Raw genomic sequence first — 27811 nt, forward strand, 5'->3', positions numbered from 1 at the left:
TCAAAGGTCATATTTCTTCAGCTACAGCATTAGCCTGGTCAGAAATTATTCTGGGTGTAGACAGCCTTGGCCTCTAACTTATAGTGCATAGTTTACCAATGATGTACTGACTCTGGCTTATTATTGACAAGATGTCTATTCTTAGTCTTTCACCTGCCTTGTGCTGACTGCTAGCATGAGGCAATGCAAGAAATAAGCAAAGTGTACATACATGCCATTGTATGCTGCAACTCTGTTCTTCTTAGATATATTTACTCGTCCTTTCTTGTATTTGTTTCTGTTGTGCCTAATTAGCTTGAACGCTGCCCTTACAGGTCAGTGTCTCACTGTGAAGAACGTATGTGTTTATGGGGTTTTATTAAGGGTCTTGGTTAAAATTCAGTCAAGAATACATATTTCTTGTCCGCAAACCTCTTTATCAAGTTTGCGGACGACACGACTGTGGTGGGTCTCATTAGCAACAATGATGAGACTAACTACAGGAGTGAGGTGAGCTGCCTGACCGGGTGGTGCACAGACATCAATCTCTCCCTGAACGTAGAAAAGAGAAAAAGGAGATTGTGGTCAATTACAGGAGAACATACACCCAACACTCTCCGCTGTCCATCAATGGTGCGATCGTAGAGAGGGTAAGGAGCACCAAGTTCCTGGGTGTGCACATTACGGAAGATCTCTCCTGGTCCACCAACACTGCAGCACTAGGCAAGAAAACACAACAGCGTCTCTACTTTCTCCGAAAGCTGAGAAGAACCGGAGCCCCGACACCCATCATGCGCACCTTCTACAGAGGCACCATTGAGAGCATCCTGACCAGCTGCATCACTGTGTGGTTCGGCGCCTGCAATGCGTCCTGCCGGAAAACATTCCAGCGCATAGTAAGAGCAGCTGAGAAGATCGTTGGTGTCTCTCTCCCCTCCCTCCTGGACATTTACAGCACATGCCTCACATGAAAAGCTCTTAACATCGCCCGTGACCCTACCCACCCGACTCAGAGCGTTTTTAGTCTGCTACTATCAGGGAGGAGACTAAGGAGTCTCCAAGCCAGGACAAGCAGACTGAAGGACAGCTTCATCCATCAGGCGATCAGGAAGCTCAACTCCCTTCCAGCTCTGCCTTCCCTGTGCTCTTCGGCCTCACCCACCGTCATACTCTGACTCCTTCATTTCACACACACGGACACACTCATACAGACGCACAAAACTCACACACACTTACACATACACTCAATCACACTCTTGCACCTGTCACTTTGTGCTTCATGCACCATTGGTACTTTAACTACCTCAACCCAGGAAATAACATAAAAAATGTACATACCTTGTTCATAATGTATTTATACCCCATTTTGTTTACTGGTTTATATTGCTCATTATAATGTCACTTGTCACTTTAATCAACTAAAATAACCACACTTGCACTATTCCTATCGCACTGTTCCGTTTCTCTCCATATCTGCCTTCTGTGTTGTTAACTGTCCCTTTTTGCAGGACAGTAACTAAATTACCTCACCTCTGTTGTTTTTCTAAGTTTGTGTTATTTAAGGTGTTTTTGTTTTTTTGTTTTTTTTTCTTTCCCCCTTCAGTGTTATTTGTATCGAGGATGAGAGAAACGTATATGTATGCACTGTACATGTAGCAAAATTGACAATAAAGTTGACTTTGACTTAACTTTGACTTTCATGTTTTCGCTGTGTTTTGGAGATGCTTTAATAAGATAAATATGGGGCCAGGGGTAGCTCAGTGGTTAAGGAATTGGACTACGGCTCGGAAGATCCCACTGTTGCCACTGTTGGGCTCTTGAGCAAGGCCCTTAACCGAACAGTACTCAGAAGTATAATGAGGTAAAAAAATGTAAGTCGCTCTGAATAAGAGCGTCTGCCAAATGCCTAAATGTAAATAAAGATGTAACCCCAGTAAACATCAGTAATTTATTTTTGTTTATTGAACGTCATATTACAGCATTCTTTTGTGATAACATCACATTTTAAGTGAAAATTTACACAATTTCATCCTTTACTAATCACTGTGGCCTGCTGTGCTCATGCCCTTATAGGGAAGAGGAGGAGAGCCTTCGCAGGAAAATCCGGGCAGATCACGAACGCGCACTGCAGGAGGCCAAGGAGAAACTGCGCAAGTCCAAAGATGAGCTGAAGGCAGAGATCCAAACAGAAAAGACTAAAGTAGTAAAGGACCTGAAAAAGAAGGATGGACCAAAGCCCCTACCCCCAGTGCCCATGCCCAAGCTGGTGGGCATCAATGATGGAGACCCTGGAGACCCTGATGTTAAACAGAAACGGGACAAGATCAGAGAGGTGAGAGCACAAGCTAGGTGATTCTAACGTGTGGTGGAAATCTTGAATAAAAAACTATAGACAAATCATTCATACACTGGGTACGAGCAAAGTAACAAGATGCTGATTTACCTTATCTGACCCAGACGAGATGTCTTCTCCTTATCCTTCATTTAGTAGCAAATACAATCGTTTTCTATTCTATTCTATCATCTGCCATGTTTTTCTACAATCCAACAGGAAAGTTTTAAAGCCTCTACAGTCTACATGTAACAGTTAATAGTGATCAAAATAGTGATTAATACATAATTAAAATGTGATTTTTGCTATTATTTTTTCCCCCTATTACAGTTTTCTTCTTGTTATGCTCAGAAAGTCAGAACTTGGAGTAACATTGTTCCACAAGCCAAACTGTTGTGGTGAAACATCTAAACTTGCAAGCACAGTTTTTACACAGGCATTTAGAAAGGTAAACCACAGAAGTGGACAGTCTTTATTATGGCTTCGAGACATGTCGAGTCATCCGAGTCGTAAAGAGACTGAATTTATAGAGACATGGACGTGAGGTTCCTAAAAAAAAAACATCTGTCTAAACAGCTTCACCCCACTGATGCGCCACATACAGGTGCAGAAGCGGGAAAAGTCCATAGATTTATAATGATTTCAGTTTCAGTTTTGTGTAGGTCACAGAAGGGACATCGGTCATTCACCATGGGATGTTGATCCACTCAGTGATGCACAAACACAAACACACATACACAGAAATGAAAAAAAAAAAAAACAGAAGTGTCCTGGAGGTCACGGTCCATCTTGCCCTGTTTCAGTGGAAGCCTCGCAGCAGGGCCATCTGCTGCTCACAAGGGGACCTTAACTATCCTTATTGTTTGTGTGTCGTAGACATCAACATGTCACGATCCCAAAGCAGGTGCAGGAGGAAAACACTTAGACACATAAAATGCACAGTGTGTATACAGTTTTGCTTAAAGGTTTGCCCTAAAGAATTTTTTAAACGTTGCCATTTATTTGGAAAATATGGCTGATAATGCTATAAAAAAATTCTTATTTAAAGATGGTGGTCATGTGAAGTCATTAATCATCACACAGATGTTTGACTCCTTTTTAAAATCTAATTGATAACCGAACTCACCCAAACAACCCTGATCAAAAGTTTACATACCCGTTGAATGTTTGGCTAATTATAAACACGCAGTGTGACACACACAGGTTTAAATGGCGCTTAGAGGGACGTTTCCCACACAAATGGCCAATTGTAATTAGTGTCTGTGCAAAAATAGTCAGTGAGTTTCTTAACTTATAAGGTGATCTGCTGACTTGGCTGGATACTGCACAGTGGGAAAGACCTGCCAATGGACCGGCGTAAGAAAGGTAGTTGAACTTCATAAAATAGGAAAAGGATATAAAAATATAAGACTTGAAAATGCCAGTAAAATCAGTACTGTTCAGCCTCTAATAAATAAGTGGTTCTGTTGGTACTAAGCCACGGTCAGATAGACAAAGAAAGATTTCACCCACTACTGCCAGAAGAATTGTTTGGGCCGTAAAAAGAAAAAAACACAAAAAACTTTGAGACAGAAATAGACTGCTCTGGGAGAGGTGGAAAGTGTTGATGTTTTAAAGAGCACGATAAGGAGAAACTCGAACATAAATGACCTACATGTTCGGTTTGCTAGAAGAAAGCCGTTACTGCACCCGTGACACAAAAAGGCCAATTTGCAGTACTCCAGACAGCACCTAGACAAGCCTCACAGCTTTTGGAGCTGAGTAATTTGGAGTGATGAGACCAAAATTGAACTTTGTTTGGAGAGGCATCAACAAGGCCTACCATGAAAAGTACACCATCCCCACTGTAAAGTATGGCGGTGGGTCTCTTATGGTTTGAGCCTGTGTGAGCTCCAGTGGCACTGGGAAGTCAGTATAAATTGATGGCAAGACGAATGCAGCTTGTTATCAGAAAATACTGGCAGACAATTTGCATTCTACAGCACAAAAGCTGCTCATGGGACGCTCTTAGATGTCCCAACATGATGATGATCCAAAGCACAAGGCCAGTTGTGGCCCTCCAGTGGCTACAGCAGAAAGAAGTGAAGGTTCTGGAGTGGCCATCAGAGTCTCCTGACCTCAATATCATTAAGCCACTTTGGGGAGATCTTAAACGTGCAGTTTATGCAAGACCACCAAAAAATTTACATAAGGTGGAGGCATTTTGCTAAGAAGAACTGGCCGCTATACCATCTGAAAGAATTAAGGATGTCATGCGCAGTTATTACAAAAGACTTCATGCCATCATGCTTATAAAGCTAAACTGGGGCAATACACAATATTAAGAACTAAAGTTATGCAAACTTTCTTTGTCATATTTTGTTTGAGGATTGTCCCATTATGTTATACCTTACAAATTAACTTTCCTGTAAGAAAAAAAATATTAATTTTTTTTTTTTTTAATAGTACACATCTTGCCAGTTCTCCCAAGGTATGCAAACTTTTTAGCACAACTGTATGTCTTCAAAAAAGAAATGGTTAGAACTTGTATTCAACTGACAGTATGCAAAGTTTTTTTTTTTTTTTTTTTTTTTTTTTTTTTTTAAACCCTGCCTTTTGTAAACATGCAGATGGGTCTTGCACATAAAACAAAACCATAAGCATAAACATGAAGTGAAATATTTACTGTTTATTTTTGTTGTCCTTTTTCTGTTTATGTACTGACTGTAGCTTAAACAGCCATTTAGATTTTTCCACTATTTATATATAATTACAATAGAGTGGAGGAATTGTGGCCCACTCCTTCTTGGGAACTGCTTCAGCTCAGTGACTTCTGTAGGCGTCCAAAAATGAACTGCATGCTTAAGGTCTTTTCATAACATTTCAGTAGGATTCATGCCTAGATTTGACTACCTCATTTCTGAAGTTTAAATTTCTTATTTTTAACCTTGCTTGTGTCATGTCTGGACCATTTTACCTTTTCACACCTGAAGTTAAATTAGTAGACTGCATACTATAGACCTTAAAAAGTATCAAAGGTTTCTGTCAGTTTTCCAGCCAGACTGTCTAGATGCAGCAACAATCTACTATAGAATAAACACTTTCATGACACTGTACAACACAGTTCATCCAAAAACAGACTTAAGCACAGAAAGTTCCTGCATTCTACCTGTGGCATGTTTATTAATCACAAATGTAAAATCATGCACACAAGACTTCAAGTACATCAACGCCACCCACCAAGATGCCACCTCCAGAAGGGTCAAATCATTGGCCTGCTTCACGTACTGAAAACAATAAGAGATTCAAAATTACTTACCTTAAACGGTTATTAAAGTTTAATAGTAAGAGGAAGAACATTTCAACATGGGAACTCTTAGGATTATGACTGAAGAGCTGTGTCCATAAGAAAAGAACTTGTTAGTGAGACGACAACTGAATAAAGAACTTTTCCCCAAGAAAAAACTTTTTCTCGATAATAAAGATTAAACTTTTGGATTAATGGAAAACAGTCACGCGGTCTGATGAGTCCAGATTCCAGATCAATAGACGTGTCCGGGTCTGAAGGGAAGCGAATGAAACGATGATCAGGTAGTGTTATGATTTGAGGTTGCTTCAGTTGCTCAGGTCTAGGCCCAGCAATGTTTTGTGGTAACAAAATGAAGTCAGCTGATGACCTGAATGTACTGAATGACCAGGTTATCAAATCAATGATCTTTTTTCTTTTTCATTTTTCCTTCCCTGTTGGCAGAGGCATCATATTCCAGGATTCAAGTTGTGAAAGAGTGGCGTTTTGATCATGAGTCATTCGCACACACTAATTGGCCACCACACTGTATACTGTAATCAAAGCTAAAGTCAGTCAATGAAATCTTGAAGTGTACTTTAAAAAAAAAAAAATATATATATATATATATATATATATATATAATTATTATTGCTGCCCCGGGTGTATGTTTGTGGGTTTATGTAACAAAGCAAGTACAGCCGTAACACTTTGCTGTGCTCAAATATCTGCCCGAATAGTGATCAACAAGCGGCTCCTAATTGATAGAGGTTGACAACATGGGTTTCTAAAAATCTACAATTATCAACAATTTCAGATATCCACTTCCTTAGACCTTCTGCAGCCTCAGAACCAAATTGCTTATGCAGAACTATTGATTTTCTGGAAATTTTTGTACTTAATGTTAGAATTTGGTAGCAGTTAAGCAATTGAAAAAATAGTTGGTGGGAACAGGCTTTGACTAACCAATACTGCAAAACAAAGATTTTGTAAGTATTTTCAGTTTGTTTTTCTTTCATATTTGTCCTTTACCTTGTGTCTTTCAGTCATAAAGATTCTGAATGATTTAAGGTGAAATGCTTTTGCCTGTGAGCGGTGCTTTAATTAGAGTTGTGCTAACCTTGAATAGCGTGACCGAGAACAAGATGCACCTGCGATGCCCCTCTCCTCAGGCTACTGCCTCAGCAGCACACAGCTCATTTGAATCCATGTTTGAATAGATTAAGCGTGAGATTTGGCTTCATTTTACCTGTGTGGATTAGCTTGTAGCAAACGCTAACGGCCGAGATGAAGAATCGAGAGAGAATCGAGAGAGCACAGCTTTCATCCCATCTGCTGGGGCGTTGTGTTTGTGCTTTTTTTTGCCACTGTTCTCTGTGCTTCTGTCCATCATTCTCCTTTGTGCTTCTGACCCTGGTTCATCTCTGTCTGCTCCGCCCTTTCCTGTCTGTGTCTCTCTCACACACACATACACACACACACACACACACGAACATTCTGTAAGCTGAGAAGGATGACACTCTGCATTCTGAAATGAATTTCTTGCAGCTCCTGTGCGATGTGAAGATGACAGGCTTTCCTTACACATTCTTTGGTGTCTGATCTAACAGTGATCGTACATTAATTACCAAACTAAAGCTCTGCAATTTTACTAACCACAAAACTTCCAGAGATGCTGATCTTTTCGGTGCGTCTCTGATGTAGATCTGGTTTCCCTGTACCATTACTAGCTGAATTTTCTTAAAGGGGTCATACAGCACTACATGCACTATTTTAAGCTGTTTGGACTGAACCGTGTGTTAGGAGAGTGCGTACACAACCACTCTACGATGATAAAGAGCCGCCCAGTGGTTTTCTTTTCGTTTATTACAGTAACATCCCTCTTCTGAAATCAGGCCAATCGCAAAAGCCTGTCGATGTGACGCCAAACCGACAGAGGCCGCTCCTACACAAGTTGATTGACACTGGTGTTTTAGCAAAGACCCGCCCCGAGTGAAAAGACGCTGTCGGCCATTGTTTTTTCGCCGCTGGAGCAAAATGACGCCTAAGCGAGTGTTGTTTACAGTTGTTTGGTGTAATAGCGAACACGGCAGTCGTCATTCACTACCTAGGGTTAGTGACCTAGGGTACCTACCTAGGGTTATGTATCTGAGCCACTGAGGACGCAGTGGCTGAATTTAGTTTTTAAAGCTAACGTCCCCGCCGATTTACCTAAATGCGTTCATGTTTGCGCTAATCATTTTTCACCAGACTGCTTTATAAATGCGGGTCAATATAAAGCAGGTTTTACTAGGAAGCTGCTCCTAAAAATGGATTTGTACTAACGCTTCGTGTTCCTGCTTCATCTTCACCAGGCTCGGTGAGTGTGATTTATTTTGCTATGACTCTTTGCAGATCGCCTTTTCTAATAATCACGATAAATGCGGAGTGTAAGTTAACTTATACTCTAATAGAACATGGTTATGGCTTCTTCTCTATGTACATCCGTCTCTATATAATCCCTAATCGCACGTTTATAATAAACAATGCATTAAGGTGATTGTCTAGTTGCAAACTGTGTACGTAGTCGGAAAACTATATTATGCTTACCTTTGTTACGTTAGATGGTTTATAACGATGTCTGTCGAAGATTAAGAAGTCATGTAAACACATCAGTAAACACATCGCGTCCGTATCTCTCTCGGTAAGTTTCTCCGCTTTTCTTGTTGTTGCTCGCGGCAGCGCAACAGCCCGTTAATTCATGCACATGCAGTGATGAGAAAGACAAACGGGTCGATGCATGTCCATTCTTTTAATTTCTGCGTTGTCAGGCGATATTACAAACTTCCGCGTAGGTTCCGTACTTAAATCAAACCAAAAACGACTGAAGAAAACAGGCTCGGGCTCTATAATCCATAGTTTTTCAGTCCAACTGCGTTGTGGCAATGCTTTGTGGGTAATGCAGTCCAAAGCATTGCCCGCACTGGACTACACTTCCGTCGCTATACCCGACTTGTCACGCCCCACAGACCAGGGGGGGGGGGGCGGGCTCAGCAGAGGTCATGAGCATTTAAATTAGCATGTACTGAAACAGGTTGCTGAGAACAGAGCTAGTTTTTACCAGGTAAAAGTAGTGTTTTTTTTACACAATCCTTTTGAATTTTTAATTAACGTATAATACAAACTTTTCATTAGGACCCTAAAGATCATATTAAAATTTTATGAAAAATATAATGTGTAGGCCCTTTAAAGAATTCCAATAGGTAGAACAAAACAAAAAAACAGCCTTATCTTCTCTTGGAACAGAAATACTTGCTTTTAACTACATGTAAATGCATGTATGGTGGTTGCCTTGAGTATCCTGCGTCCCTTTGGTGCATAGCATGTGCATGTCCTCAGAAATTAACGTGATGCGTCTGGATATGTAAAAGATGCAGTGTAAATATAAACAGTAGGGTCAGTGCAGTCACATTAAATATGAGGAAAATTTTGAAGAGAAGGTGTGCTACTAGATCTGAAAATACCCCCACCTGTATGATATCTTTATGACTGCACAGTAAAAAATAGGGATACACCGAATGTTTGGCAACCAAAATTATTCAGCCGAAAATAGGCAAAAAAACCGTATTAGTAAAAAGGCAGAATAAATTTTGCCGAAAAGTGACGTTTTTAATGTCGCGATCAAATAGTAACCCGCGTAGAGTGAGAGGCGCGCGCTTTATGCAGCAAACATGTCAGCAGTGTGGAAGGACTTTAAAGTGTCAGAGAAAGAGGCAAAGAATTCGGCCAAGAATTTCATTTCGGTGCATCCCTAGTGATAAATGTGCAAGTCAAATGTCGACATGAAAACGAAGCTCCTCATGTATCGCGTGTTTGTTTACATTATGCAAAACTGTCTTATTGGAACCGCTGTCTGGTGTCCACACAAGTGCATGGTTTAAGACCAACTATGTTTCCTCCCTTAGATAATAAATTATTATTATTTTTATTGATTGGTTTGGTATTGCAAGAAAAAACATAACCTTGGTCCTTGAATAAATAGTCTACAGCCATAATTACTCTCCCCTCCATTGTATTAAGTCTGACCTCATTAGATAAACTGTTCCAACAGGCTTTACTGACTCTATGACTCGTTACTTCCTTTACGCAAATGTAAAGCAGTGTACAGTCTCAATCTTTCTGGTGTAGTCTTTTGAGTCAAGTTTAGGTTATAGAACACTTAAATATTAAGTCTAGTCAAATTTGTATCACACACTACATTACAACCACATGGTTGACATAAAGCTTTACAATGTCAATAAGATATGAGGAAAATAATCAAAAATAAAACGTGATTAAAATCGAATAAAATGAAATAGAAATGTCAAACAAATTAGCATGATAAAACTAAAAATAAAACGGAGAACAAAAGCATATAAAACATCACTATAAAACACCACCTTAAAAGAGCATTTGATAACATGTTATAACCAGTAGACAAGTTGACTCGCATTATATACAACTGAGAACAAAATGGAAAGGTTTTATTTTGGCCATGAATAATGTATTGTAAGATTGGAAAATCTACGATCAGATGGTAACCATCCCATTTCATAATTTTGAGGCAGTCACCGCAAAGGCCCAATCATACCAATGCTTGTATTACTTTCAGTGCAACTGAACATTGCATGTAAAATTATAAAAAAAAAAAATTATGTTTGCGATGAAGCCCTGCTTTATCCTGCACCAAACCATCTTTAAGTTTCTCCTTATGTTTCGCTGTGTGTTGTGCTGCCATGGCTATACATGATACCTTTGATTCAGGAGTCACTGCCGGAGATCAGTGGAGCCACAGCTTACAGGGACACTCGAGAAACAGTCGATTTAGCATAAAAGTTAATTGTGAGGTGCGTTACGTCTCCGTTTGTGTGCTGGAGGAATTGCACTGGCCCAGTCCTTCTGAAAGCAGTGAGACTAAAACCTTGAAACCTGAAAGCAGTTTAGGAAAAGACCGTGATGCTGTGTTTTGGATGATGCCAGTGCCAGATTAATAACTAAGCATATGCCTAAAAACAGCTGAAGGAGGTGGGGGTACTACCACCTACACAACTGCCACATTCATAGAGCTGTGAGGAAAATGGAGAGGCAGAGGAAAAAGGATGTTATAGGTAGGTATTGATTTCATTTTTTTTTTTTTCCCGGGTTATTTGGTTTTCGACATGGCACTTAAGTTTGCCATCAGATAAATTCTAAGTTGTTCAAGTATTAAAAATGATTAAAAGTTACACATTATACAGCATTTAATTTTTTTTTTTGTCATGGCTTGCGCCAGTGATAGGCATGCATCTTAATGTGTTATCACTCCCCGCTTACTCCATAGCTGGCCTCCCCTTCTGCTGGTGTATGAAAGGGTGGGGCCACTGGAAACGGGCATGGCTATGAAGTAATCCATGTTAAACTGTAAAACACGGCGGCGAGTGTAGCTTGCGGTCTGGCCTAAAAAAAGGTCGCTGCAAATCTGCGTTGAGGCCCAGTCGGGAACCGTGAGCTATGGAGAGCTGGGAGGGGCCAGCTGCCATCGATCGCCAGCCTGTGCCCGCATGTTAGCTGGGCACTGCCACCAGCCCTGCATGTGCACACCTTCACATACTTTTCTTCCCTTTCTTTCCATCCTTTCACCTCAAACCATTTTTCTTCCTCATTTTTCTAAATGAAAAATTCTCTTTTTCCTAAGATCTTGCCTCATGTCTGTGTTTGCGCTACACCTATTACCCGTGCCGAAAATTGTATAAATATCACGTCCCATACAAAAGAACAGTCTTTTTTCTGGTCACCCTCCTGCTCCCCTCTCCAGTCTAGTAGGTGTCAGTAACACACGAAACCTGAAAAAAAAAAAAAAAAAGGAATATTGGCCAGTACTTATCGGAGTGGCTTCTGTTTTTTGCTAAGCTGTGGTATTTTACGTAAATATTCTGAAGAATGTTACTCTTTTCTGAAATGAAACCTGATGCATCAATCTAATAGATTCAATGGACTAACTAAAGATTGGTTAAAATTTTCTTAATCAATTAAATGGCACAGCTCCATGAACAAGTCTGTAATAAAATCTGTTTAAACTGCTTTAGTTTTTTGCCGGTATCAGGGTAGGACATGTACTATCTATTCTAGGATCTGTGGAAAAACAGTATGTCTCTTGTTTCTTTTTCCCCTATTCAGGGCTCCTGTTAAACTAGTTTGAGTCTCATTTTGGCCGTGCAGTTTCCCAGCATGTCCTGTTACTCTTTACTCCATTGGCCTTCTTTAGCTGTCTACATAAATAATCATAATTGATATTTATTGCTATTATTTTTTGTTAACTTGTTCTCTTGATTCCAGATGGGTGAACACGCGTTGTTATAAGCTGTTAGACTTGAGTGCTGATGCTAATCCAGGTTTTTGCAGATATCAGCCTGGCACCAGCAGAACCCGCTAGTGCTAGATCATTCAGGTGTCAGAAGCAAAATGTAAGAAGCTGCGGCTGACGTCCAACTGAAGCCAAGTGTCTGTGGAGTTAAGTCAAGATAAAGTCCAAATGTGCTCACCTTGATACAGGGTATAAAGAAGCTTCATTGTGTGTGTGTATGTAAGTCTGTTGCACCTAAAGCTGAAGTCTGGGCTTAACTGCACCGTTTGTTTATAAAGCGCGTGCTGCACCACGTAAACACGTTACAGAGCACTGGCTGAAGCACAATCCTCACATTCTCCTACACATCTTTGTCCTGGGCATTTTGGAGGAGTTTTTTTGGCAACCCTCACCAATGCTGATCTCTTTCCATGCGTCATTTTCTTTGTCTTGTAACACAATACTTTAACTATACATTGTGTCTTTTCTGTAACTTGTCATGTTTTTTTTTTTTTTTTTGTTCTCTCACATCAGCATGGTAAATTCATGTTAAAGATTATGCTTGACCCAGTAACAAAACATCTGGTGTCCATGCCTCTCCCCTTTTTGTGTACTCTGTTTCCCTTGTCTATTCATCACTCTATCTCTCCCCTTATTCATGTGCTCTCTCTCTCGCTCTCTCTCTCTCGCTCTCACACACTCATACACATATACATACACACACACACACACACACACACACACACACACACACACACAAAGGAATACACAGGGATCATGTCCTCTCCCCACACAAAAAAGAAGGGAAAAATAATTCAAGATATTCAGTGTTATATTCTGAGATGTCTGGATTTCTCTAGCATGTGTTGATCCACTAGTGTACTATTCAGTGCCTTTGTCGTTCATGGTTTAATTTTTTTCTCTGTCGTCATCCTCCTGCTCCTGTCTGCTCTGTTAAGCTGGCTAAGTTTTTCAGATGCGCTCCAAGCAGAGTGATTTGCTCTAAAAGGATCTCCCTGACGCACTTGTCTTTCAGCACAGCATAGAAAAACCATCAATGCAACAAAGTGTTTTCATTTGATGCACCCAGGAACCACAATGTCTTCCTGCCATCCTCACGATAACTTTTAGACATGTAAAAGATGTCTCAATCTATTTGTTTTGGCATTTTCGAAGATTTTTCCCTGTGTAGTAAGGTACGGGAATAGACATTAGTGCCCCAGCTGTAAATGAGGAATGTAATAGTCTCCCTCTAAGGCTGACCTTCATAAAGCTGAATCAGGTAGTTCACGCTATCCACAGCTAAAGTAATGGATAAAACACCGTGATTTATGTAGTTATGGTCAGATTTGTGAAATCTTTTGCGGCACGCTGCAGGAGGTTTCGCAGGAATAATTCAAAGCTTTGGTTTCGGGATGCTTGTCATGTCCTTTTAAGATTTAAACGCGCCCCCAAGGCAAAATCTCACTACTGTAGTGTCCTTGTCCTTCAGACGTGGTCAGGTCTGGAATATATCCGTGGTGTTGAGATTGACTTTTTCAGCCTGTTACTTGATCTGTGTGTAAGGCAGTACGAATGTTCTTTAATCAAAATAGTGCAGGCACTAACCCAATATATTTGCTGGCTAGAAATTTTTTTCTTTATGTAAATGAGACTGTATTATAGCGCTAGTAGACATAAATCATTTTAGACGTATCCTGTGCAGATGTGTGGATAAGAGTGTCATAGAAATATATTTTATCTATACAGCAGAAATTATCTATGGATGTTTGCATAATTACTCAGCTTTGGTTAATCAGACTGTTTTAATGTTAAGTGTCGTCTTTTACTCAGAGCGTAGACAGTTTCTGTAAATTACTGCATGCAAGGATATGGCTTAAAACATATCTGGACAAACATTTAGACATTTATGGGATTTTATTTTATTTCTTTAGGTTTTTGTAAACAGGCCTTTGCTGCAGAGCTTTACTTTACTGATCACTTCTCGATCCCATTTTTTTTTCCTGCTAAATTTGATGTAGATAACGTTTGGCTTAACTAGTTTCTTCAGAGACTTAATACTATTAGCTGGAACACTTTTCACTCAGACAGACTTTATTTTCTGTTGTTTCTCTTTACAACATGTATTGACTATATTAATAACTGATATGGACACCTGTGGGTAATTTACAGGGACACACCTAAATCATTGTTTTTTTGACAGTCTGAGTTTTGGTTTTGGTGTTTTGGTTAATGCTCTTAATTTGATTGTAAAGTTGAAATGAAAATTTTGAAAAATTCTAGGAAGTGGGAAAGGAGAGCTTGGTCTTTTCCACTTAAACCTGTAGGGGACACAGAGATATTGAATAGGAGCTTAAATGCCCAGAGCTCACCTACAAATTTTACAAAAAAAAGGAAATATGGAGGAAACAAAATTTACGTCTAATGGTAACATTTAAGAGCTGTCAGCACATGCTGTGCCTGTTGATTTAAGTTAGTTTGTTTTTTATAAATCATTGTAATGTTAATCAGCTATCACACGATCGTGCCAGCTTGTAAACAGAGTGGATAGAGTTTCCATAAGAGTGGGGATCTGAAATGCTCCTTTTTTAAAATTTAGCATGGTTTGTTTCCCCCACGCTACACAGTAGCCATGAAAAGTCACTGTGTGGATGTTGATGCAGTTAGGCCTTTTACGATTCTTTGTTTGCATTAGCTACAAAGGTGCATTTTAGTTATTGAGAGTTTGCAATAGGTAGCTGTATAGCTGTACATAAGCAGCTTTGTTTTCGTTGCATCAGAACACCATCCTTATCAAGCACTAGAGCAGCTTGTGTGTAGAAGTAGAGATTCACTGATAAAGTTTACTTGTAAATACTAATTTCTTTTTTTAGCAAGTCTAACCTGGTTATGACCAGCTCTGATATGCTTTTGTTTAAAAATAACCATCACTGGCAACATACACAAACATTTTTTGCATTATGTGTATAATAAATCATGCACTATTCAGTAATATTTTCTCAAAAACTGCACAAGACTTTTAATATAAAAGGGTATTAACGTGCTCACTCTGAGATACAATCCTGCACATGCACTGTTGGGGTGGGAATAAAGTGCAGATGCATTTGCACGCACTGTCCGAGCTCATCGTCTCTAGGGGACAGAGATGAATGCATTCCCTTTGTGTCATTCGGGAGAGCTTAAGCATTTGGTACAGAATCTGGTACATCTGGTCATGGCCGATTAAGCTAAAAACTGGCCAATCAATGTGTGCAACTCAGGGTAAAAGCTGTTATTTTCACTCATCTACCATAACCAGTGTTGGGTCCTGGTCTGTTATTGACAATTACTGCTACAACAATTCATTGACAAAATTAATTAAAGTGATGATGAACTGCTAAGAAGGAAACGGTGATGCATGCTATTTTGCTTAATAAAACATATGATTGAAATGATGAAGCAGAAAAACCCACGAGATTCTCAGTTATGGAGACATGCAGTTTACTACCTTCCTTCTCTGGTGATACAAATTGTTTTAATGTGAGAAATATAATAATTTGCTTGTGAAACAGCGGAGACATGATGTCCCTGCTTAAACTGCCGATTGTTTTCTGATGTTGTTTGAGAGTTGTTTTCTCTGGCTTTGTTACGTTAATAGTGTTTTTATTTTATATTACTCCTTTTGTCCTGTCATGAAGACTTTTGTATGTCAACCCGAGTTCAAAATCTATATTTTGAACTCGGATAATAAATGAATAATTAGACAAAAAAAAAAATGCAAGTTGTCCCCTACTTAAGAAGGAGTTCTGTTCCAGGAGCACGTTCGTAAGTCGGATTTGTTTGTAAGTCGGGAACAACGTGAGTCTTGTACGCCTTTGACACAAATATACAATATAAAGCATACCAATCCACTTGACTAAATCTGTTCCTTGTAAAATCCAATCATTTATTCCACAACCTAAAAATATTCAGATAAAATGATTAGTAGAAAATATAAAGTAATGCAATGTTTGTGTGTTTGTGACTGTGTGTGTATATGTGCTTGTGTCTTGCTAAGGACTATATGAGGTGTTAACCTGCCTAGTGCCCTGATTCTCCAGGCCATTTGCGAGCCTGTGCAGTGTAAGCGTTATAAAGAATGAGCGAGGGGATGTAGGACATATTATCTAAGGCCATGTTGTGTGTCATCAATGCGCCGTCCTGCCTTTTTCAAAGGTTTTTAACATTTTAAAAAAATTATTATTTAATTAAAGTTGGCCATGATGAGCATTAATTGATTAATCTCAGACATTGAAAACAATGACTCAACTGCAAAACCTTGCAGTCGATTTCCAAAGGTTTTAAAAGATAATACATTGAGAGACAGAAGATAACAAATGTGGGCATGAAGTACCTGCTACCTGATGCCCACAACATTAGTCATCATTACATACCACATGCACAATTTAGCTTCGGAGAGTTTCAGTAACCAAAACAAGATATTTTTGGCCTTATATTGAATTTCTGTTTTTGTTTGTAATTTAACAAATCACATCCGGAATGGCAAAGGCACACAAGTGTAAAAAGTTGTGTTAGTTATAATTTTATGTGGTTGGCCTGAGCACATGATAATATTTTCATGCTGTGACAGATTATCTGATAAATGTCAGTAATTAAATGCTGTAATTAATGAACTATTCTTCAATGTCTCATCAGAAAAGAGCTTTGTAGATGTTCTGATTAAAACAGTTACTGAAATACAAATGCTATTTAATTAAACTCAACATATTATAATAATTATAATAATGATGATAATTGACAGATTTATAAACATACACGCATTTTAATTATACAGACGTTGACTTTATAACAAAAAGACCTATAATGAAAAGTCTAATTTTCACTTGCATATGGTTACTTAGTGATTTATGGTACATGTAAAACACAGCTGATGCTCATTGGTCGTATTGAGGCGGCTTGATAGATCTGTTTTTCTGATGCACTAAAGGTAAAGAAATGCTGTTTTTTGTTTTTCTTCCTTTCTGGAAAGTTGTACAAAGTTTGAAGGCTGCTTAGGTCCCTGTAAGCCTCACTAAAGATATCCACTGAAAACCAAACTCTGGTTAAGATGGCCCCGGTTTAGTTTAGGCTGGAAAAAAATAAGATCCTTTGAATTTTCCAAAAACTACAGATTGTACTATACTTCAGATTATGACTAAGATGAAACGCTATGGAAATGCCCAAGGTATTTACCTAAAATTGAATGTTGAGGTTGTGGCTGGAATTTCTGCAAGCCAGGTAGTGTGTAAACTGCCAAAGTAAAACTTTCCATAAGAAATTAGTTTTTAAAGTGACCTTCCTCAGACTCCCAAGTACTAACTTGAGTTCATTGTTCAGAAGTGTTTTTAACACAGGAAGTGAAGAAGCTGGCTCATCTCTGATCTCCAGTGCTTGATCAGATTAACTGAGGCCTTCTTTGGACCTGCAGGAAAACTTATATATTACAGTACAGTATGTCACAACCCGACATAATCGACTTATCTTTGGCTTCCACAGATGGCATCAAGCTACTGCAGAAGGATATAGGTTCTGAACAACAGAGGAAAATTTGATCTTGTATGCTCAGAACAAAGGACTTAATACAAAACAAAAGCTTCATGCATATCGGAGAACAGACGATCAGTCATACGAAGTGCGAGTGTTCATACTGGGCAAGGTGACAAAAGAGCTATCGTGCAACATGCATGAAAGAAATATAATATTTTTGTTGGGGTGTATTTGTGGCCTGTGGGCTTGTCGTTTGCATTGTATCAGTGGGTGTGCGTTGTGTGTAAAGATAGAGTTGCATCAGGATTTGTTTTTTCGGTGTCCTGGATGTCGGAGAAGGTGCTGTATACAACCGCTGATGCAAAGCCCAGCTCCACTTCATCCATACTGAACAGAAACGCACCCACACACATGGTGTAGCAAAAATGGCTAGACTCCCTGTTGCTGAAGAGAGTGAAATGTTCCAAACAGAGTTATGGCCACAGCAGGGGCTGCTGGGTAAAGAACATCTTTGATTGCAGATTCTCCAACTGTGTCATCAAAGCCTGCGTATTTCCCTGATGACCCGCTTCCTAAAACACATCACTGCACATTTCAGGAAAGCTCCACATTCAATCAGTCGCTTTAAATGTTAACTGTTGCATGAAATGAGAGAGGCTCATACGGGGCCACCTTTATCCGAGAGTGGGAAGGGAAGATGCCACATGAATGTCGTAGACGATCACGGTCTTGCGTCATCTCGTTATTATGGTCTTTTTGACCCTGGTGGGGACAGCTATTGTATGTGTATGTCAAACTGAGCTGAGACAGACTGCTTTATATTCATGAGGCTTACTAACCTCCCTCTTGTATCTGTGGCTCACTAGATGATGAAGCACGCGTGGGACAGCTACAGGAAGTACGGCTGGGGACACAATGAGCTCAAACCCATTGCCAAGAAAGGACATTCCACAAATATATTTGGTAAGTGAGTTACACATCCGTTTCCCCAATTACTTTAAACATGCTGCAGCCACAGATTTGTCTCCTCATTTACATGTAAATAGCTCTGTTCAAAGTGGAAAGTGATGCCTGTGCAAACTTAACACACCTTTCCAGAAAAGTGTTGCTGTGTGAAAGAAAAAAAAAAAAAAAGATATAACGAGCATGCACAGTCCACTCTCCCTTATGTTTTTTTATTCATGTTTTTGAGCTCTCCATCTGTTTTACCAAATAATGATAAGCAGGTTAAAGCTTGTGTGTGTGTGTGTGTGTGTGTGTGTGTGTGTGTGTGTGTGTGTGTGTGTGTGTGTGTGTTGAAATGTAGGTGCTTTCTTGTAAGATGGGTTAAAAGCTTTGTGATATTACTATTTAAATACGGCTTTATTTTTTTTTCAATAGGTCCGTGGCAAATAATATGAAAGTCAAAATGGATGCAGGGAATGGGTGAAGAGGAAGTCGGGAATAAGACTGTAAATGAAAATTTTGTAGTTTGCTTTAATAATTTATGAGCCTATTTGTTATTCGCTCTATTTCTCTTTAACATGGGGGGGGGGGGGAAATCAACATTAAAAACCACAGCTATGTTTAATAGTACTTTCTATACACACACAGTATGATGAGATTTGGTCTTAACAGCTGTGTGGCCATAAGAAAAGCAAGAAAGTGTTGGTGAGACTAATCATAAAACAAGCCTTCAGTTTTTTTAAGGAACATAAAGATTGGACTTTGGAGCAATGTGAAAAGGTTATGTGGTCTAATGAGTCCAGATTGACCCTATTCCAGAGCAATAGGCGTTTCAGGGTCAAAGGGTAGTACATGAATGATGCACCCATCATGCATAGTGTCCACTTTTGAAACCTCTGGATGCAGTGTTATGATCTGTGGTTGCTGCAGTTGGTCAAGTCTAGACTCAGCAATGTTATGTGGCAATTAAATGAAGTCTGCTGATGTCCTAAATGTACTGAATGACCGGGTTATCGCATCTATGGAGTTTTCTTCTTTCCTGATGGCACTGGTATATTCCGGGGCTCATATTGTAAAATAGTGGTTCTGGGAACATGTGGGATCATTTTCACAGATGAACTGGCTACCAAACTGTGGTCCTGAGGTTAAGGTTAAGTTTTTTTTTTTTTTGTAGGTTATTAGCTAAATTACTTGATTAGGAAGGTAAGAGCGGTATGTCAGTGTGTAGATGGAGCATTTGTGTATGGTATCAAGTAACATCATCATAAGCGTACCTGTACATTTCTTACCAATAAAACCTATAGCTCTTGTCCTGAAATAACCCAATGACTACCCAAAGTTAATATTTGTAGGCTCGTCTTCTAAAGTGTACCTGTTGCCTGCAGATGATAATATCATGCTTTTGGTATTTATTTTGGTTGATGTAATGAGATTTCACAGTATGGGTCTCACATGTTTGTCAGGATAAGACCTTAGCTTAGAAATGAGCAACTAAAAAAAACTTTTTTCTTTTCTCCCAGGCATCAATGAAAGCAATTTGAGCTCTTTCATAAAAAAAGTAATGTGAATAAGAGTGTGTGTGTGCTACAGACACTGCAGAGGCATAGCAGGAAGAGGGGGTGTGAGGTAGTTGGGGGGATGTGGGGGAATTATCTTCATGCTTTTAAGATTATCTACTTTGTAAATGACTCACTCAGGGTTGAACCGTGACTGGCAGCGAATAGCTGACACTCGACCTTATGCCGAGGCATTTTCTGCAAAAAAAACATTTTTACCTTTAGCTACTCCAGGTGGAAAACGCACATGCAGTGTTGATGGTACACAGAACGACTGGAAGTGCTTTGTTTACTGGTAACATTCCTCTCATGGGAGCCTGCAGTCATATTTCATAGATTAGCCCAGTACACAATATTTTAAAACGCTGTCCAATATACTGTAGCTTTAGAGTTTCGACACCCCCTTTCTCTCTCGAACACTGTTTGATTAATGCAAGCCGTGGGCTGTCTCTCAGCTTCTGTTTTAATGTGGCTCTGATGAATTATGATATCTCATTAAAGTTTTGAGATGGATTGTGATATATATATTTTTTCTTCCTTTCTTCAGTTCATACTTGTTAATACCGGAGCCCATAGCTGCATTTATTAACTCTTCTTCTTGTTTTTATAAAAGGTGGAGGATCTGCTTACAGTGGTGTGTCAGCATATTAATATGGTCTTAGGAAAGCATCAGTCATGCACACAGAGAGAGCTCCTACGTCACCGATAAGCTATAAGGAAGAGGAAGGGTTGTGCAGTTATTAACTCTAAAGATAGAATATCATTGGAATGACAGACCTGACTGGCATAAGGAGCTCTTCTGAGTGAACCATGGTTGATTGATGGTGTTAGGGAATGCTGCATATCACTGCCAGAGTGTGTGCAGCTCTATACGACCATGAAAATATATTGCTAGGCAGAGAGAGAGATGAATGAGAATAAGGGATCAGAAGGTGAAAAGAAAAGGTTAAAGCAGTGAAGTGGACGATGTGACCGGTGAATGAGGGAAGAGGCTCCGACAGAGTCTCATGCCTCCTCTTGGTATAACCACTTTCTCACTTTCATTTGCTTCGTTCAGCGTTAATATCCTGGAACTCATTTGCATAATTCCCATCCATCCCCTTAGGATTCTTCACGAAATCTCCAATTACTCATGCTTTCCTTTGCTTCTTGTGAAATTGTGTTCCGTAGGTGGTTAATATTTTCTTAATGAGCCGTGTGATTTCTCTTGTTCATTCTGTCTGACTGTAGACACCATGGGCGAATAGGGTGGTGTGCATGCAGTAAGTGCAAATTGTGTGTAATGACAGCCTACAGTACCAGTCAAAATTTTGGATACAAGTTTGGATTTATCTAATTAATGTGGTGTTATATTAATAACACACATGTTATTTATGTAACGAAGTAACGACAACCCTAGTCAGTTGCTATTTTAAGGTCAGCCGGTCTGGCAAGAACCTTATTGTCAAGTACAAAAACCATCAAGCACCATGATAAAGACCAAGAGTTGCTTTTGCTGCTGAAAAGTTCATTAAGAGTTACTAGTCTGAAACATCGTCAATTAACAAAACCTCAGATTAGAGTCATTATGAAGGCTTTACAAGATCATCTCAATATCAACTGTCCAAATGAGATTACTGTATATTTAAGATGTCTTCAGAGGTTTTAGTTGACAAGGTCTTTTTTTTTTTTTTCTTTTTTTTTTTCGTTGGATTTTTGGAAGGTTAGCCTTATAGTGGAGGTTGGCTGTTTGTCAGATGTTGTAGGTTCATAGTGCGTGTGTTGTCATTGTACAGGGTACAGCGAAATTAGGTGTCGCTTCTTAAGGTGCACAAGAGAATAAATAAAAACAGTTAAGGGTAAATATAAAAATATGTAGATAGTGTAATATCAGATAGTTATATTCACTTGAGATATTGCACATCTGAACGGTGTGACCTGGCAAGCTTAAACACTTTAACTATTAATATAACAGTTATTATTATTATTATATTTTTTTTAGAAGACTGATATTACATGTGACAGCACAAGCATGTGTTGAATACCCACTGTGTCTTTGCACATTTTTTTTTTAGACTTTGCAGTTGGGAATAAATAAATCTAAATAACTTTATAAATAAATTGTAGCTAGGATTGTCTAGGTTTGCTGGATTTTTACTGTTTACCTTTTTAATTTATTATACTTCCAATACTTCTGGAATTTGTCTTTTAGCCTGACGGTATGATCATTCCTGTTAGAATAAACTTAGGTTGTTTGTAAGGGCCCTAGACTAAGAAATTTTTTTTTAAAGGCATTATTATTTATTCTGTTTATTTAGATTCAGTAACTAAGCTCTAAATGTACAGTAGAATAGGATGATTCTAACAAAAATAGCAGAAATTATTTAACTGTCTGCAGTATTAGTCAATAACATTTGTAGTGTTTAAATTAAACGTGTGAAAGAAATGCAGGGATGTGCTAAAGACAGAAAACCATTCTGATGTATTATTTCAGACAGGATAAAGCTGATTTGTAGTTTAATCAGACAGCGTTCCAAGGGTAGTCCTAAATAAAGTGTGCTCTCTCTTTTTCTCGTCTCTTCCTGTATATTTAATTGAATGTCATCACTTTCATATCACTTTGTATGACCTGTACTCATCACTATGGAAAAAAAAGAAACTAGATTCCTTTATTTTTTATTTGACAAGGTTACAGGTAATAATGGAGTGACTAGACTATATCTATTTTTAAATGAAATGAGAGATTTTAAAAAGAAAGCAAACAGTTGCATCCTTTATGCTAAGAATACACAGCACATGTTCTTCCTCCCATGAGTACAGTACATCCTCTGACAAGTACCCTATTACTGTTTCCATATAAAGCACATCTACTCCATTGCACTTTACTCATCATGATGGTGCAGTCAGCCTTCTAGAAGTATAAAATTTTGGAGAAAAACGCACAGACATTAACATGTTACATGTTGGGGGTCAAATGTTAAACTATATAGTTTCTGGTGTTTTAAGTGTTTTTGTGGAGCCAAAAGAACTCAGTAACAAATCAGTGGACAGTGTCATCTCATGAGTGTTTTATGAAGTGGCTTATAAAACAAATTAAGTTGCCGTCTCTTTATATCTCTTTATAGAAATACTGCAGGCACGGTGAGCGACCGGAGTGGTGTGAACAACATCTTTGACATGAAATTGTTTTCAGATTGTTTGTGTTATTGGAAAATCAACAGTACTGTTTCTATAGCTTGCATAGGTCGGTATTCTGTCATACTATAACATTTGTAATTGAATTTTTTAAAAGAAGATGGGCATTGGAGACCATGTGCCCCAAAAATGTGTCCAGCTTAAAGCAGTAGTAAGAGCGGTTTGGTCCTGTGGAACATCTGAGATCTCGAGGGAGATGGAGTGAACTCTACTCTACATTCTGTAATTAGTTTAAATGCATATTCATGAAGGTTTGTTTTTGCACCAGTTAGCAGAGCAAAAACATGGCAGTTTGTGAAATAGAGAACCAAATCGGTCAGGAGCGGATCTCCCATATTGCATTCTCATGAAGTGCAGTTGTGGTCTCTGGATAATATTCTGCTCTTCAAAATGAGCACACACAACCCAATTTGCTAGCCTATTTTATCTCCCCTGTGAATTTTGTGTGTGCGCATGTGTGTTTTTTTCTTCTGGACAAAATGTGAAAAAAATAGTTAGTAATTCTAAACATATTGGATAAGCAAAAGTATTTCCTGGATCGGTGTTATGAATCCTCTCTACACAGAAATAATCCATCTTTAATTTTCAGATTTTTATTCCCCAAGTTATCCTTTTCCCCCTCACAGATATATAAATAGTTTTAGCATTTGTTAGATGACTTACGATTTCCAATTCACAGCATGTTCGTTTTCTTAATAGTCTATCTAACTAGTAGGCTATCTTTACAGTTACAGTATGTTTATTCTGACAGCACGAAACTCATTTTGAAAACAGAATTTTTGTTCATATCACATCTGACAAGCGACTTTCTAGATGGTGCGCGTCCAGAAACGTTTGGTCAAATATTAGTCGTGTACATGTTATACTATTTTAGACCAATGTAGTAGTGAAAAAAAATAATTGACACAATGCTAACTGAAACCTGATGATAAATATTACTCGTACCTAATTTGTGTCAGGGACGCTGTGCCTACACTTGGACACAGAACTAAGTGTATTTTCTGAATTTAATTTTTAAATATTGGGAATTTGTTTGTTTAGAGACGAGTGTTAATTAAAAGTCATCCAATGTAAATTAGTGGCTTTGAATTCAGTTCATCAGTGTTTCCTGTGTGTGTGGGCACGTGTAAAAGCTTTATGTGGTGTTTTTTTAACAGTTGCTTAAGTTTTAATGTATTGTCAGATTTGAAGAGCTGTGAGAAGCAAAAACAGAGCGCTTTCTCAACTCGGTTTTCATCCCTGACCCTCTTTTCCTGTCCAATTAACACAAAATTTCAAAGAGGTGGTCAGTGTCAAATTTGGGCCAGAAATCACATGGGTGTGTTTGACTCTTCAGTCCATTCCAAATGTACATAAAGCCTGAAAAGCCTAGTTACTGATGCCATGGATACTGCACACACACACCCACACACAGAGTGAGAGAGGTAAAAAAAATAAATAAATAAAAAAAGGTAGACCAAGGTAAGAAAAAAAAAGAGGCTGATGGGGGGGGGAAAGTCCTTATCTGTTTCCTGCCTCTGGCATGCTGTTACTCAACTCATCTCTGTGTTTTTCTCTTTGTCCCTCAGTGTCCCTTTCTTCAGTCCTCTCTTTTGATGCCCTGTACCTCCGTGTTTTTTTTTCCATAGTTATCGCAGGTGCTAGTCCTCAGTAGTTTATCAAAATGCTAAGCAATACATCAGAGCGCTGTAACATTTGAACATGTCTGGCAGCAAGTTACCGCCATTGTGCCAAGAAATAGGAAAAGCAAGGGGGAATTGGTCACCTATGGCTGATGCAACCTTTTTAAAATCTTCTTTCAGTGTTTATTTATTTATTTATTAAGTAAGTTTGCTGCATCCAGATCAAGTCGATTTCCTCTGAAGTATGGCGTTTACCTGCATGTGAGGGAGTGAAAATGTTAACTAGAGTGTAAGATGAAGTAATTACTTAATAGCTTCACATAGAACACAATTTACTTATAATATTCTGCGTTTAGATGATCACTATTCTCCACTGCTTTTATTTTAATCTGATCTCCTCTCCCTCCCGTACTCCAACCGTTCTCGTACACACATGCACGCACACCCACCCACATATCTCAGTTTTAGGGTTTACACTTGAGTGACTTTGCAATTTTCTCTTGAATAGATTAGTAATGGCCAAGACTGAATAAAATCACCTCAAAATATGTTAATGCAGGGAAATGCATGTGAAAGCATTTTCAATCTGGAATGTCTAAATGTTCATAAGGAGTACATATTTACTCATACATGCATACATCCAGTGAATTACTTTATTATTATTTTATTACTTTTTATTTTGTGAAAATTAAGTTCATGATTTTAAAATGCTTTTACCCAATATCCTGAGTGTCCGTGGCACTGAAGCTTGAAATTAATACTGGATTTTCATTTCAAGGTTGTCGGAAAAGTTAACTGGCTTTAAGAATTGTGCACTTGTCTATCCAGAGAATGTCCTCAGTCCTTATAATGTACAAGATATAATAAACCCCGAATGCATGCGTTTTAAAGAGCTTCATTTTTGCAATGGCTGGATTGTCATAATCGTGTTCTTTTGGGTGTCTAAGGAGTTGACGAGGCAGGACCATCAGACACTGCATATGGCTACACAGCTACTGGCTATTTCTGTGAAGTACTGTTCAGAGCTCTTTTCTTTTTCCTTCTCGCGTAAATCACTCTGGTGTTTTGCATTCTGCCCTGGAGCTGATTTGTGTGAACCAAATATCAAAGTGTGTTCTGGGAAAATATGCCGGATGTCTGTGTACAAAGAGACCCACGTTTTTGACCTATTATTTGTGTTAATGTATTTTTAAGTGCTGTTTATTTCCAAATATGATTTTAGCGAAGCTTAACTAGATTAAAGTTTGCTTGATTGAATGAAGACAAACCTATTCATGGAGCACGTCAATTAGTAAAGTTGACCCTATTAAGACTTTCTTGGCCGTTGTTTTGTATTTATGTTTGATCTGCTAACTTCAATTTCCTTTCTTTCGATGAACTGTAATTTTCGAAACTTTTTTAGTTGTATGTTCACAATAAAGCATGGACTATTCAATTATTTTTACATTTTCTCTAAAGCTGGACAAGGGCTTACAGGGTTTTCTTTCACTTAAACAATTTTTGAACTAAAGTGTTCTAAACTTACGTGTGAGCTCACAAACACCCTTATTGGCTAGTGTCACATGACGTGTCTGCAAGTTCTGAGCAAGCCTTGATACAAGTCATATCAAGGTAGATAATTAAAATAGGACTCATGATGATGGAAACGGTTATTCATATTTAAACTCAACAGCCAATACTATCATGATACCTCAGTGCCGATTTGATTACAGTTGCGATTCTGTAGGTGTCATGATTTTATAAATATCCGATTTGATATTACATTTTCCCCGATTTTGTTACAATTTTCAACTTTTTAAAAAGTTTACTGAGTAATTAAATGTGACCAGTTTTTTATAACATATTTTTTCACTTAAGGAAAAATTTAAACAATACAGACTTCCAAATACAAGAGTCTAATATTTAACTTGAATTTAAATTAAACACAAAGTTACATGGTTACTAAGCAGCATATATTTCTGTCATCCGCCATAATTATTATTTCTAAACAAACCTGGCAAACAATTCACTTCTGTCACACAGGATGGAAAATGTAACACACACGATTTCACGATTGATTGATGCTCGTGTTTTAAAACGGGTTTAAGACTAATTCACTCAAAAAAAATTTTAGGTTTGAAGAAAAGGGCTGATCAGGGGCTTTTAATGCATGCAAATTTTGATAATGCAACACTATGGAAAATGCCTTTCTGTTTCCCTACTCAGAACCTTGTGCGCTCTGTACAGAATCGTTTATATTCGAGGCTGATCAGGCGATCACTGGTCACGGCCAGTCAAACTGTGACAACCAGTCAATTCTAGCCATCGGCCGATTGATCGCTTGATCTTTATTATAAATGTAAAAACAGTTTTTAAAAAAATCTATTTTGGAGTCGATGCGTGAATTACCAGAAAAAAGAATCACGATTCAGAACTGAATAGATTTTTTCCCTCACCTCTAACAAATTGACACTAATGTAACACCATGTATTAGCTGTATGTTAATGCTTTTAGCACTGGTATATTGTACAACATATTGGCAAGTTCCACAAGACAATTGTATTTTTTCCCTCCATTCTTTATTGTGTATGCTTGCACATGCAAAAAGTGCATTAAGCTGCATGGCCAAGGGGTGAGAGCTGAGGTTAATTCCCAAATACTCATGTTGAATTTGTTTATGGGGATTTTGATGATAAATGATTGAGATGGTGTGAATATAAAATGTTAACAATTTAGGAAAGTAAAAGTAGTAAAAGTAAAATGAGAAAATAAATAAGATTCAATTCAATTATGACTGAAAAGCAAAGGTGTGTAATAGCATGTTGTGTGTTAAGGTTCTCATGGGTATAATCAAAGGGTTTGCAGAGTTGAGGCTGCTGAGTATTTTTAAAGTGATTTAGAGGCTCTGTCAATAAAGATATTAACACTGCAGTTCTCACATAATTGGACACATACACACAGGCAGTGTGGGGGCCTCCTACACCGTCTTATTTCGACAGCTAATAGTGTTGAAATATGTAGGGTTACTACAGCAGGACTCTGCTAGTTGTCTGCTGGCATTCTTGTTTGTCAGCTTGGAACTAGTTATCCTGCATGAAAACATCCAGGAAATAT

At 38.5% G+C, this 27811-nt stretch overlaps 1 protein-coding gene across 1 annotated transcript in view; it reads left to right on the forward strand.

Moving 5' to 3' along the window:
- The window catches only part of man1a2 (mannosidase, alpha, class 1A, member 2), an 85408-nt gene that overhangs the window by 22424 nt on the left and 35173 nt on the right, over positions 1-27811 (forward strand). Inside the window, exons 3-4 of the mRNA XM_053496176.1 lie at positions 2053-2311; positions 18288-18384. Of these exons, the coding sequence (XP_053352151.1) occupies positions 2053-2311; positions 18288-18384 (356 nt within the window). The remainder of the gene's footprint in view (positions 1-2052; positions 2312-18287; positions 18385-27811) is intronic.

The sequence above is a fragment of the Clarias gariepinus genome, chromosome 5 (genome assembly GCF_024256425.1).
Source record: "Clarias gariepinus isolate MV-2021 ecotype Netherlands chromosome 5, CGAR_prim_01v2, whole genome shotgun sequence".
Classification (NCBI taxonomy): domain Eukaryota; kingdom Metazoa; phylum Chordata; class Actinopteri; order Siluriformes; family Clariidae; genus Clarias; species Clarias gariepinus.